Source organism: Lolium perenne, chromosome 5, assembly GCF_019359855.2.
Source record: "Lolium perenne isolate Kyuss_39 chromosome 5, Kyuss_2.0, whole genome shotgun sequence".
NCBI lineage: Eukaryota > Viridiplantae > Streptophyta > Magnoliopsida > Poales > Poaceae > Lolium > Lolium perenne.
In genome coordinates, this window is record NC_067248.2 from 80861787 (window position 1) to 80876006 (window position 14220).

Genomic DNA, 14220 nt, shown 5'->3' on the forward strand with positions numbered 1-14220 from the left:
CCATATGCCAATGTTTAAGTTTTATTATGTTCCAATAAACTTTGCACATAAAGGTTCCACTTTCGCACGTAATGAACAATATAGGTATGGATGTTGTCAATGTTCCAGAACAAGCTACCATCATAGAGCCCCACACGATGTTGTTGGAAGAGACTTCATGGGCTTTTACACAGTCAAAGGAGGTGCATTTACAGACAATCCATTCACGGCATAAAATCGCTTCACACAAATTGGTAAATATATTCACTTATCCAACGGTGTCACATTATGTATATTTCTAATGGTTGTCCTTTTGAAGATTTTCTTCCGTATTCATCCATGGGCCACTTTAACTTGTTCTCCACCGATAAGCATGATTGTTCTGTCTCTGTTATCGATCCTTTTTCTATGCCTCCATCGCCGGAGAGTAAAATGGTTCGATTGCACCACATGCAATTAATCTTACAAAGAATTGCAATATACCTAAGCTCTGCACTTGCATTGGCACAATTTAGTTGGGATTCCGATATATTTTTCTAGCCACTTAGGTCACCAGCTGGTATTCCGCAAAGTTCAAGCATGTGAGCATCTCTAAAATAAAGATAATGACGAGATATTTATCTACAACAATTTGTCTGGTTATTTTATTTTTATATTATGCTCTCATGGAATGGTAAACAAATGATTCATCCTATATGCATGGTGGATATTTTACCTTGCACTTTCTATTTTTCACTAAAATTATAAATGCTAACGACAAGTATTGTTGTCCAGAATGTTATCGATCCCAGGAAGAATTTTCTGATACGTTTGCTCAAGTACCATAAAAATGAAGCACGAGAAAATATTCCACACATTGTACTACATATCTACGAAGCATTGAGGAGGACATTTTTTAATATAAAATAGTTAGTGGAGTACAGCTTCATATTCAAATGATGTCATAATGGTTCTCAAAATATACTTCAGACGGTTTAGAATCTTACCAGTTTTTGAATATCTTGTGGTTGTCTTTTTTATACACGTGAATTTTTACAAATATCATACTCACACAATGTGAGAGAAAAAAGCCGTAGCAACGCACGGGCATTCAACTAGTTACATGATAGTATATGCCAATTGGGTTTATACATCAACTCTAAGTCCTTGTTAGGCACTAGGCTTTTAGTGGGGATTAGTGGGATAGTCCGCAAATAATTTCAAATCCCTAATTATTCTAAATATATGTTTAATGCTAGAGTATTGAGCGAGTTTAATCCTGACTTATTTTCACTTTTCTAAATCTTAGTATTTTTCTCAATCCTAATACTCTATTCCTGTATTATGGATTGGAGATGAGATTTTGTGGGGATTGAATGAACCTAAAGGTCACCCAATACTCTAGAGTACACAAAGAAGACATTATTTGTCCAAAGTTTCCGCGAGGTCAGATTTGTCAATCTACAGCCATTTCACTCGGAAATCAGAACTGGAGTTGCCACTTGCCTATCTCCGCCGCCGCCTGCTGCCGCCTGCTGCCGCCATGGCTTTCGCTCTACGGGCCACTCAACGCCGCCTCCCCCGCTCTCTCCACTACATCAATCCCTTCTCCACCTCCGCCTCCGCCTCATCTCACGACCTCCGCGAGCTCCTCCGCATCCAACGCATCCTCAGTGACCCCGCAACAACCACCCAACCCCCGCAAACCCAAGAACACCCACGGGGTGCCGCCGCCACCGACCTGCACCATCTGCTCCACCGCACGGCCGGCCTCACCACCGCTGAAGCCACCTCCCTCCTCCGTCGCGTCCCTAACACCCACCGCCTGGGCCGCCTTCTCCAAGAACTTCGTGGGCTGCGCCTCCCGGCGGACGAGATCAAGAACGCCCTCAAGTCCGATCCCGACGGGGTCCTCTCCATGGAGCCCGGCGAGCCGTCCCGCCTCGTAGAGATCCTCGACGAGCTCCGCTGCCGGGAACCCGTCAAGGACCGGCTACTCTCCGACGGCGTACTCCGCGCCGCAATCGCCACGAGGCGGCGGGTGGAGCTCCTGCACGAGCGCGGGCTGAGCCGGCGGGATGCGCTGAGGGTGCTCTCTGTCGAGCCTCGGGCGATTCTATACAGCCTAGAGGATGTGGAGAGGAAGGTGGAGTTCTTGGTGAGCAGGATGGGGTTTCAGATTGGTTGGCTGGTGCAGTACCCGGAGTTCTTGGGGGTGAATCTCGACAGGTGGATCATCCCGCGGCACAATGTGGTGGAGTACCTGGAATCGGTGGGCGGGCTTGGGGACCCCATTGAGATGAAGCATTATGTGAGATTAAGCCGTCTCAGGTTCTACAATATGTTTGTCAAGCCATACCCGGAGTGCGAAAGGATTTTCGGGGGGCTGGTCAGGGAGAGGAAGAATGAGGTGAGGCCGAGACATCCAGTGGGACTGTGGAAGTTGTTTAAGCCGACAAAGTATGAGAGCACTGAGGAGGACGTGAAGCACATGAAGTTGACGGTTGAATCACTTCATTAGCCTCTGTTCAGAATACCATTTGGCAGAGGTTTTGATCATGATTCTGGGGATTTCAATGGTGGTCACATTGCGGTTGGTATTGTGAAATGTACCTTTTCAGTGAGATGTTTATCTAGCTTAAGGTTGAGCTTGATTATAATGCCCTGATCATATTACGATGATAAGAGCTGATTGCATCGGGTAGAATGTAGAGAAGACTTTTGATGAAACATGAAGTTACCAACAAATAGATAGAGGGACGGTCATTCTTTCTGTATATATAAAGAAATGTTTGATCATCAAGGAAGAACTTTCTGTTGACGGGTTAGTTTGCCAAACTGTGCAGGAATATCTCTTGTATGCATGAGGTTTATTGGTTAGTTTGTTGATATGTTAATTTTTTTAAAAATCAGAGTCATTCCTTTTTGGGGCTTTTGTTTTGATCGTTGATCTTGCCACTGAAATATAATAAAAGCCCATGGAAGTAGTAACGAAATTTGAAATTGGAAGATTGGTTAAGAAGGTACTCGATAGGTTGCAATACTGGTTAATCTTGGCAGACTTGTGAACTTGTTTGGTCTTCTTGGAGGAAGGTGAGCGCGATACTGATTGTGTAGGAGGCTAATTTTTCGCCTGAAATTTTATCCAAATCACACTGAATGTAGGAGCAGATGACAGATGAAATAGAAACAAATTATTTGGATAAAATTTTATCCAAATAACACTGATATTGGGTATAAAGAATAGTAGGTACTATCACAGATAGAGGTCAGCAATTGCAATTCAAAGGAACCGAGAGACAATTTTCCTGCAATTATATGCACTGCTGTGTTTGGATGCGTAGAAACTGGGCATGGAATTGGAATTGGGCTCGATTCCGCAAATTCCACCGTTTGGGCTGCGCTCTGAATTGATCTATGGAAAGCGGGGAAGACTTAGGTAGGATCACATCTTAGATAGGATCTATGAGATTAATTTTTTGCAAAGACAAAACATGTTCAAAAAATTTGAAAAAAAATGACAACACACATCTATGTTATATATGCAATGCCAAAAATTTGCAACTTCAAATTCGACATACACTTAGAGAGACAAAAAAGATAAATCTGGGTGTGAATAGTGTGAAATACTATTCAACCAGATCTGACACTATTCACATCAGAATTTGTCTTTTTTGTTTCTCCAAGTGTAGATTAGATTTTGAGCTGAATTTTTTTGGAGTTGTAGATACAACCTATATGCATGTTGCTAATTATTTTCAGATTTTTTCGCATAGCAAAAGTATGATTTCTCCAAGTTGATCCTATGATCCTACCTAATGGGGAGATCCTATACAAGTCTTCTCCATGGAAAGCCAACGAAATTCCAAGCCCACCCACCTCCCGTGCAAATCGATTGGAAAAAATTCCGAGGGCGAGAGCTCGGAAAGGCACGGAAACAGCCCCTCGTCTCCATCCCCGCGTCCCTCCTGTCTTCCTCCCTGTCTCCCTCCCCCACGCTCCCCTACCATGCTCGCCGGCAGATGGCCGCCGCACCGGCAGGTCGCCGTGCTCGACGCTCCCCCGTCGCGCTTGCCTGCAGTGGACGTCGTCGACGCTCCGCCCCGCTCCGCTCGCCGGCAGGTCGCCGGCGTCGACGCTCCGCCCCGTGCGCACGCCGGCAGGCAGCCCTCCCCGTCTCCCTCCACCAAGCTCCCCCGCCGCGCTCGCCGGCAGATGTCCGCTGCGCTCCGGCCCGCGCGCTCGCCGGCAGGTCGCCGTGCTTGACGCTCCCCCGCCACGCTCGCCTGCAGGTGGCCGGCGTCGATGCTCCGCCCCGCTGCGCTCGCCGGCAGGTCGTCAGCGTCGACGCTCCGCCCCGCGCGCACGCCAGCAGGCAGATGGTCGGCCGGCAGGCGGCCCTCCCCCGATGCTCCAATTCAATTCCACCAAGCTCCCCCGCCGTGCTCGCCGGCAGATGGCCGGCCCGCGCGCTCGCCGGCAGGCGGCCCTCCTAGCAGCTCCGGCCCGCGCGCTCGCCGGCCGGTGGTTGTCCTCGATGCTCCGGTCCGTGCCCACGCCAGCAGGTGGCCATCCTAGCAGCTCCGTTCCAGATTCATCTCAAGTTCAACAAAATATAGATTCCATAGTTTATACATCCAAACAAGATTTGGAATTAGTTATATCTTTTGATTTCAACAACAAATTTCAAAGACATCCAAACAACGGAATTGAATTAGAAGCCAATTCATTTCCATCTCAGATTTGGAATCTTACTCCAATTCAATTCCATGCTAACTTTCTGTGCATCCAAACACAGCAGCATAGAAATGGGCAAACAACAGCTCAGCATTTCCCATGAAACAATAATCAGGTGGGAAAAGAGAATCTGTAGCACATTAGGTGGAGAGAATGACAAATCCTGTTGCACAAAGTTACAGAGTGGATGTTCCACTAAAGAATGTAGTACTGTAGCTTTATACTCACTTTCCATGATGTTTTCTGAGTACTAGCCTGGCTGCTATTTTCTTCTTCTAGATACATCAATTTGTTTCTATTTCATCTGTGATCTGCTTATGCAAATTTCAAACATACCAGCAGGCGACAATTACACGTTTTAGTTAAATGTAATATGTTGTATTGGTCTTTTAGATTGCCAATGTCCTGTTGTCATGGATATTATGGTTTCGCTACAGTTTTACTTGCTGCAAGCCTACTGCTGAGTCCATGGCATATTAAATGAGGAAATAATTTGGTAGGTGCTGAAAATGACAAGGACTGACTTAACTTTATCTACAGGCTACCACCCAACTTGCTGGCATCAGGATAAGAAGTACTGGTAACAATTGTCTGACCTTCCGAAGCCTCTCAATTATGCAAAAGAAATAACATCATCATGGCCACTGCTGCAGTACATGTGAAGAAAATGTTACATGCTACTCTGCTACAAAATAAAGCCCTCTTTGAAGTGAGTCATGCAACTGTACTGTACATGTTGTAAAACAAAGTGTTCACAATGTAACTGTTACATTATCCGTTGATTTTTTTATTACCTCACAAGCAAGAAAGATTGTTCGTGATGTATGCCTGCTTTAACGAATCATTTCAAAAGTAAAGCAGGGTGTTGGGCTTTTGATTGTTGAGCTGGACATCATGGTGGACAATTTTTCACCATAACTTTTTGTATTCCATGATAAGGAGCTATAAAAGTGCAAATGGTTCACTGTCCAGTTAAGGCGTCAAAGAAATTAGAGAAGTAGTTATATCTGCAGAAGAAAAGGTGATTGGTTATCAAGAAGTTATGTCTGCTGTATATAACCATGGTGATTTTGGCCTTATGCTGTCTCATGCGTGAATCAAGTACCAAATCTCTCCATGGTAATCTACTTAAGCTCTAACCTCTTGCATATAGAATATGGATCCTTTTCTCTTGTTAACTGTGGAGATTTTCCTTTTTACCATGCAATAGGTTTAAGAATGCTGCAGGAAACTAAAGCAATTCTAAACTCCGGTGTAACAACCAAGCTGATTCAGACTTTTCTTTTGTCGTAACTCTGATAATGCATGAGGTGTACTTTCTGGCCCCTTTTTGCTCAATCTAGTGAGATGTTGCATGTTTTCAGTTTTGATGTTTCCGCCTTGTCTTGATATTGCATTTATTTCGCAACAGAGTTAATTTTATGGGATTTTTGAGGTTTTATAAGGGCTATACTCAAAGAAATTTCGACAACCTTTTATTCTGATGCAGATTTATACACAAGAAATTTTATTGTTCATGTTGCTGTTTACTACTCTGCCGACTTGAAAAAACATTGAAATTCAGACTATAAATGTTGAGGAAGTGGAATTCGTGCACAATGGAAATATGGGGGCTGATCTCAACCATGTTAAGTACTCGTGCTCCCTTGGACAAAGCTGAGTCACTTGCATCCAGCGGAGGGAATAGTTTTTTAATTAATGACGCTCATTCGGATCACTGATAAAGCATGTAAGGAGAAAAGAAAGTTTGCTCAAGTGATGTATTTTTTACTATCAGGGTGCTAAGACATGCTCTCTTGGCGAGGCTAGCTACATAGCATTGGCGCACCTAGCTATGCGCCACTGTTATGTCTAATGGAAGGGGCTTGCATCTAGCTGTGGTGCGTCACTGGCGTCTGAGGGAGGAGGCCCACTATGTCCATGAACAGCAGTGGCGCACCTCTAGCCCTGGTGCGCCATTAGTAATGGGCTAGCAGTGGGGCACCATTATCACCATGCGCCACTGCTAACTATGTTGTGGCTAGCTGTTTTTAGAGATATTGCTGAGATTATCTCTTAGCTAAGAGAAGATAAACCTTTTTTTTTCTCTCTTCATTTATCCTAGATGACATTGCTAACAACAACTCTACAATATCCCGTAAATCCACCAAAACCGTAATAATCGCTTCTTCACTGTTCTTGTTCGGTTCCGCACACCGATCAGATGCCTTACACCGACGTGAACCTAAAAAGAGTACAACTGTGAAGACACGGTTTGCATGGTCGAATCGAGTAAAAACTCTATTTGCGCGGGAAAATGGCGCGCTAAAATCTCGGAGTCCTCTCCCCACGTTATCTTCTTTCGTGTACTTCTTCCGTGTAGCCTCTCTCCACCGCCACACTGCCACCATCTATTTCGGCCGCATCTCCCACGCCGTCACCATCTGGCCGTCACCATATGCGAGTTTCCGTGCTTCGTCGCATCAGGCGCTAGATCGAATTAACCATGTGGACCCTTGTTTCGATCGCGGCGGAAAAATCTGATGGCAGCTGCCCTATGCCGCGGAGGCCCGCTTCGGTGGCGCGGTCGATGCATCGAGACCGCCATGATAACTCATCGATTTTGATCTTGGATTTAATTTTCCGAGCTCCGTTTGCGTCGCGTGGTCCGATTTTGGCATTGGATTTGTCGTAGATGTCTTTGTCATTGACATACGAGTTCCTTTTCGAGGATTCTTCGTTGTCGGACGATTCAGATCTCGACGAACTACTAAACGACGACAACAACGAGCATATGATCCTCGTCCTCGTCGCGAAGGAGCTCCAAGACAGAGTCAACCTCAAGAGTCGGCGCGGATAGATGGCTGGCCGAGTTTGCATCCCGCGGAACTATGCGCTTGGGCACGCCCGCACTCATGCAAGACTATTTCGCCGAGGTACCGACATATCCGCCGCATATTTTTCATAGAAGGTACCGGATGCGCAGTGGCTTGTTTGTTGAGATTGTCAAAACTTGCGAGAGTAATTCTCGCTATTTTAGTCAACGTAGAAGCGCTGCCGGCGCCATGGGATTCAACCCCTTTCAAAAAATCTCCGCAGCTATGCGAGTGCTCGCGTATGGCATCCCGGCGAATTATACCGATGAATGTCTTTGCACTGGCAAAGATACAACGATTGAAGTCGTCTGAATGTTCGCCACGGTCATGATCCGGGTGTTTGGTCCTGTGTATTTTTGATCTCCAAACGAGGAAGATACACAAAGATTGATGGCGATCAACAAGAAGAGAGTGTGGCCGGGCATGCTAAAGAGTGTATATTGTATGCATTGGAGGTGGAAGAACTACCCCAAAGCATGTCATGGAAAATATTGTGGTAATAGTCGAGATGCCACCATTGTGCTTGAGTATTGGATGATTTGTGGATTTGGCATTGCTTCTTTGGATTGCCGGGATAACTTCATGACATCAATGTCTTACATAGATACCATTTGGTTGCTAGATTAGCTAGGGAAGATGCTCCTGCTTGCAACTATATCGTCAATGGGCATGACTACAACAACATCAATAACAACAACCAAGCCTTTCAGTCCCAAACAAGTTAGGGTAGGCTAGAGTTGAAACCCATAAGATCTCGAAGCCAAGTCATGGTTCCGGAACGCTAGCTAACTTCCACGCACCCTTGTCCATGGCTAAATATTTGTCGATATTTCAAACCTTCAGGTCTCTCTTAACGAACTTCTCCCATGTCAAGTTTGGTCTACCACGACCCCTCTTAATATTCTACCACCATGGGATATTATCTTGTTGATGGCATCTACCCGGCTTGGGTAACATTTGTGAAAACTATCCAAAATCCTCAAACAAAGAAATAAGCTTAGTTTACCAAGGCACGAGACGCATGCCGAAAGGACATTGAAAGATCTTTTGGGGTTTTGCAAGATAAGTTTGCCATTGACCGGGATCCAGCTGGTTTTTGGGACAAGAAAACCCTCAATAACATCATGAAATGTGTGTCATTCTTCACAACATGATCATCGAAGATGAGAGAGGTTTAGATTTGAAGTTCTTCTTTGATAATGTTGGTTCCCGTGTACAACCTCAAAGAAACCTTGATGGCATTGAAACTTTTCTTCGGATGTATCGGCAGATTGAAGATGCAAACGCTCATACCTAGCCCAACCTTGATCTCATCTTGGCAGTGGTGTCCCCTTCGTTTCATTCAATTTTATCACATTTCCTAATTATTTGTGTGTGCGATGAATAATTATTTATCCCTAGAACCATTCATTATTTGTTTCATTATTTGATTTGAACATTTATAGGAGTAATGTGATTTAAAGATTATTGTAATTTGAATGATTATTGTGTGCTGTGATGTTTTCAAGTTGATTGTAAACTGTCAAAACTGTTCACTGGCCTCGCTTCTGTAGCCGAACGACGCTCCCACACCCAGGCTCCATGCCGCGGGCGCCCCCGCTTCCCGCGCTGCTCACCGGCCTCGCCCACCGCGTGACATCCCCAGCGGCGGCGAGGCAGCTCCACGCGCAGCTCCTCCTCCGCGGCCTCCCGCTCCCCGCCCGCGCCGCCGTCACCCTCATCGCCGCCTCCTCCTGCCCACGCTACGCCTGCGCCGTCTTCCACAGCGTCCCGGCCGCCTCCGCAAACGTCTACCTCTGGACGGCCACCATCTCCTCCTACGCGAAGCACGCCTCCCCGGCGCTCGCGGCCGAGGCGTTCGCGCTCTTCCGCCTCATGCTCCGCTCGGGCCCGCCGCCGAACGCCTTCACCCTCACCTCCCTCCTCAAGTCCCTGTCCCCCCTCCGAGCGGTACACGAGGTGCGCCAGGCGCATGCCTTCCTCCTAAAGTCCGCGCTGGGCTCCTCCGTGCACGTCGGCGCGGCATTGCTCGATTCCTATGGAACTCTTGGCCAGGCGCACGATGCACGGACCATGTTCGACGAAATCCCCACAAAAAACGTGGTTGTCGGCAACTCCATGGTATCATGCTACGTCAGAGGAGGGCAACTGGAGGCTGCGCGGGAGGTGTTCGACGGGATGGCGGAGAGGGACGCGATCTCGTGGAACACGCTCATGTCAGGGTACCTGCGGCGGGGCGACGCCGATGCCGCGAGGGCTCTGTTCGACGAGATGCCGCGGAGAAACGTGAACAGCTGGAACATGATGATCGCCGCGTGCTCGGGAGCCGGGCTGTGGGGTGACTCCGTAGGGGCGTTCAATCGGATGCGGCTCGTGGGTTTCCAGCCTGACGCCGCGACGATGGCGGTGCTGATGTCCGCGTGTGCGCAGCTTGGTTTCATGTCGGTTGCAAAGCAAGTGCACGGACTCTTGCGGAAGGGCTGTGTCGAGATGAACTGCCACGTGCGGAACTCTTTGGTTGACATGATTGCCAAGTGTGGCTGCATTGGTGAAGCTCGTTCCTTGTTTGCCGAGACGCGTCCGAAGGATGTCGTGTCTTACAATGTGATGGTCTGTGCTCTTGCGCAACATGGACATGGCAAAGATGCTCTGAAGCTTTTTAACAAGATGACTGCAGAGGAAGGGATGCAGCCTGATGCAGTCACATTTCTCGGTGTCTTGTCAGCTTGTGCTCATGCGGGGCTTGTGGACGATGGTGAACACTATTTTCAGTCCATGGGAACTACGTATGCAATTCAGAAATCTGCAGACCACTATGCTTGCATGGTGGATCTCTATGGCCGAGCCGGGTTGATTGAAGAAGCACACCGCTTTGTGAAGGTAATGCCAGTGAAGCCACATGCAGGTGTATGGGGAGCATTGCTCAATGCCTGCCGTAAGCATTGCAACGTTGATGTAGGTGACATCGCCGCAAGAGAACTCGTCAGGATAGAACCGTTGAATCCGGGCAACTACATTCTCCATGCCAATACACTAGCTCGAAGTCAGCGATGGGATGCTGTTGAGGACGTACGGCGGTTGATGAGGGGAAATATTAATGAAAAAAATACAGGGTTCAGCTGGGTTGAAGTGGACACTGTTGTTCATGAGTTCTTGGCGGGGGATTTTAGCCATCCCAGTTTTGATCAAATTTACAATATCCTGGACCATCTGTATCTCCAACTGACTTGAGATTGTTTATGCTTGAAGGAGTGGAGAGGTCGTTGTTTCTTCTCACTGCTAAATGTCATTAGCGGCAGGATATCACATGTGTCCTCAAGTTTGTATCCAACTAACCATGCACTTCAACAAGAAGAGGTGTATGTGAAGGCGAAAGCTACACCTGAAGTGGAACCTCCAAGCGGTGCTATCTCAACTCTCAAGGATGGTTTGTTCCATAATGTTGACAGAAATACAGCAACTTAAAAATGTGCCAAACTAACCCATGCTGTACCATACTTAGACAAAATATTAAGGTATGGTTTTTTACTTTAAGTGTTCTATACAAGTGTATATATCCACACAAAATATAATAATGGTAGGATTACTACATGAGAGGTGACGCAATATTGCAGAATGATTGTTAAATAGATATATGTACTGTATGCAGGATAGGACTTGCACTCTTTTGCTTCTTAACTGCTCTTGTGATGAGGAGGTTTGATTTTGGATTACTGGCTTTGCACATATCGACATCTGTGCACCGATTAGATCGCATAGAAAGCTGCTGAATCTTGGCTGGAGGCAGGATAAATGCGTGAAAGTAACTGTAACTCAAATTCAGTGATATGTTCAGAGTTTTACTGGTAATGTTTCTTAACTTTTGCAATTCATTTCCTACCATTTTTTGTATTCATGTCTAGCCTTAATGGCACATGTAACCCCTTAGGTCTTGTACGTATTACTACCAACTTTTTTTTTTCTAGATTTTCATTAATTGCTGAATACACAGCTGATGTCATGTGGGTCCGCTACTATCTGCATCGCGCCTGAGCACAGGAGGGGATGACAACATTAGAGGCTTCGGGATAAGCCTCCCTGTCCCATAAACCATCTTATTTGATGATTAACTTTGTAAAGATACAACTTTGTAAAGATTCCTAATTAGTCCTGAGACTTCCAAACCAGGTAGGTAGTTCGGACTTATTTAACAGATATTTACAGTCTGTAACTTAAGATTTCAATGTCAATAGTCTTGGGAAAGTCAAACAAACTTTAGCCTGAACAGGTAATAACGAAGTGAACATATAACGGAGGCTTGTTGTGTGATTGTAGCATATGCACACAACTAATAATGCTGTCATCCCATATATTTATTGCCCGAGAACACTGTTAGTTGTCTTTTTTGAAAACAATGTATATGATACTTGTGTATGTGCTGATCTTGGTTTTATCATTTTAAAAGCTGCTTTATGTGTTTCTTGAATCTTGACTAGTTAGTTTCGATTGCAGAAACGTGATTCTTTTGAAGTGTATTACAACTGGTATAAGGTCGTTTCTAATTCTATTGTAGCAAATGGACATGTGACAATAATTTGTTGTCATTACATGCAAACTACTAGCAATGCTTGCATAATTGCTTGATGTTTTAGCTCTACTGTGAAGCCAGTGTCTTGATTGCTCAACGCAATGTTCTGATCTGAGAATTTTCTTATTTTCAGGTCTGCCATGGAATATTCCGATGAGTCCAAGCGATACAGGTATTGTTAACTATTGTGAGAAGGTTTACATGTACCTGAAGTTTGGCAAGCTTGTTGCTAGGGTATGCACTGACAGGTTTAAATGCCTGTTTTACCCCGGGAAGAAGAAACAGGACTACCGCGCTGCAAAGGTGAAGGCAAACCACCAGGACCTGGCTAATCTTCTCAAGACTGATCATGCTGATGCAGCAGGATCATTGTCCGCGCGACAAGTCGATGCACTGATTAATCCTCTTAAGCCCGTGCAAGAACAAGAACTGTTTATTTGGCCTGGATGGACATCCTTTCCAATGTGCCAGCGGAGCAAACAGAGATAGGTGGAGCCACTCTAATGCAGCTGCTAGCTGATTTCAGACCCCCGTGTTTTAATGTTGCGCATTGTATCAAAGGGTACACTGGCTTTGCGGTCGTCTGTTTCGAGAAGGATTGGATTGGGTTTAAATGCCTACAAATGACGTCATTTGGTTGAAGTGGATTGGAATCAGGTGATTGACATGGAAAGTACATTTTTTGTTAGCTGGCAAGAGACGAGGATTAGAATGCCAATGATCCAGTTTGTTGGTTCTTGTCAGAAAATGGTGAGCTAAAGACAATGTTTGGACTGCAACTTGAACGTCCGGAAGACTGAGACTCTCATAACTAATTTGACAAACCAGATTAGTGCTAAGAGCAAGTATTTACTGTAACTTGAGTGCAAGTGTAATCAGATGGATCTTGGTTTTTAGAGGGCCATAGAAGACGGTAACTGGCTGCACCAACGCTACAATGAATGTACCCTCATGGAGCTGCACTAATGGAAAAGTCTCATGCTGTAGCTGTATGGATGATTATACTCTTTTACATTGCCACCATGATCATTTCTACTTTTTAATTTTGTCTTTTTCTGCAGAAATGGGAAATATACAGTGTTGGCCGTGAACATGTTGAAGGGGTGGAGGACTGTCTTCCGCATGGTGAATTCGTTATAATAATAGAGTTGTTTCTTTCCACCCTTTCAACCCAGCAATGTGACATAGTAGGGCAGTTTTTTTGCTCAACTTGAGCAGTTTCTTGAAAACTTGCTTCAAGTATGAAACTTTGGGTATTCAGAGCCCTCTACAACATAGATGCTTACGTGGATGGTGTGTTGATGGGTACGCTCGAATAGTGAATTTGGTGGCAGTTCCTTGGAAGGTTAGTTCTTGTAGATGGTGGGTCGAGATGCCTGTTCACCGTTTAGCTTCATGTTCCTCCCTCATTCACTGGATCAGCTTTGCTCCGCCTCGCCCATTGTTGCTCTGTTATGATGGTTGCCCGAGTGTGCCAAGGGTCCGAGGAACGTGTCGTGTGCATGATATCTTAAGGAGCGAGGATATGTGTTTTGAGAGTTAAGTCTCGAGAACATGTTATTTGCACGCCAATTTTTAGAGTTGTGTTTGCTATTTCAATCGTCAATACAATGTAGTTCTGATAGCTACACTCCTCAGTTCTGGCACCGCCCCTTTGTGCGCAGCTACCCTCCTTCGAATGGTCTCCTTCCTATAATGGTCGTGTCCTTCTTGTTAATTTTTTCTACAAAGGTAACATTAATATCTAACATATACCAATTACACTATGCAATAACATAATAGCAAGAACTAGTCGAGATATTAAGGATACACGGTCAAAAGATACTAAAAGAAAAAAAGAAAACATGGCCATGCCAGAATGATGAGCAACTCGCGGAAGAAGAAACTCTCCTGCAATGCACTTATCATAAGGCTATCAGCCACACATGCACGGTTTCACCGTAAATTCACGCATGTTGAAGTTGTACTCATACTCAACCCTAACCGACTAGGAATCCTAAACAAAACCACTTTAGCCCACAACATGGCTTGGAACATAGTAAAATGTTTCGGAGTTCCTTAACCTAGTAATTATTGTCACAACCTTAAACTTGTTGTTACATA

At 45.4% G+C, this 14220-nt stretch overlaps 2 protein-coding genes across 2 annotated transcripts; both read left to right on the forward strand.

The window, feature by feature from the left end:
- The first annotated feature begins 1501 nt into the window (after positions 1-1501).
- LOC127299538 (transcription termination factor MTERF15, mitochondrial) lies at positions 1502-2694 on the forward strand. Its single transcript, XM_051329504.2, has one exon. It carries the CDS (start codon positions 1502-1504, stop codon positions 2477-2479), a length of 978 nt encoding a protein of 325 aa, XP_051185464.1. The 3' UTR covers positions 2480-2694.
- Positions 2695-9099: 6405 nt separating this feature from the next.
- LOC127299539 (pentatricopeptide repeat-containing protein At5g66520-like) lies at positions 9100-11085 on the forward strand. Its single transcript, XM_051329505.2, has one exon. It carries the CDS (start codon positions 9132-9134, stop codon positions 10779-10781), a length of 1650 nt encoding a protein of 549 aa, XP_051185465.1. The 5' UTR covers positions 9100-9131; the 3' UTR covers positions 10782-11085.
- The last annotated feature ends 3135 nt before the right edge of the window (positions 11086-14220 follow it).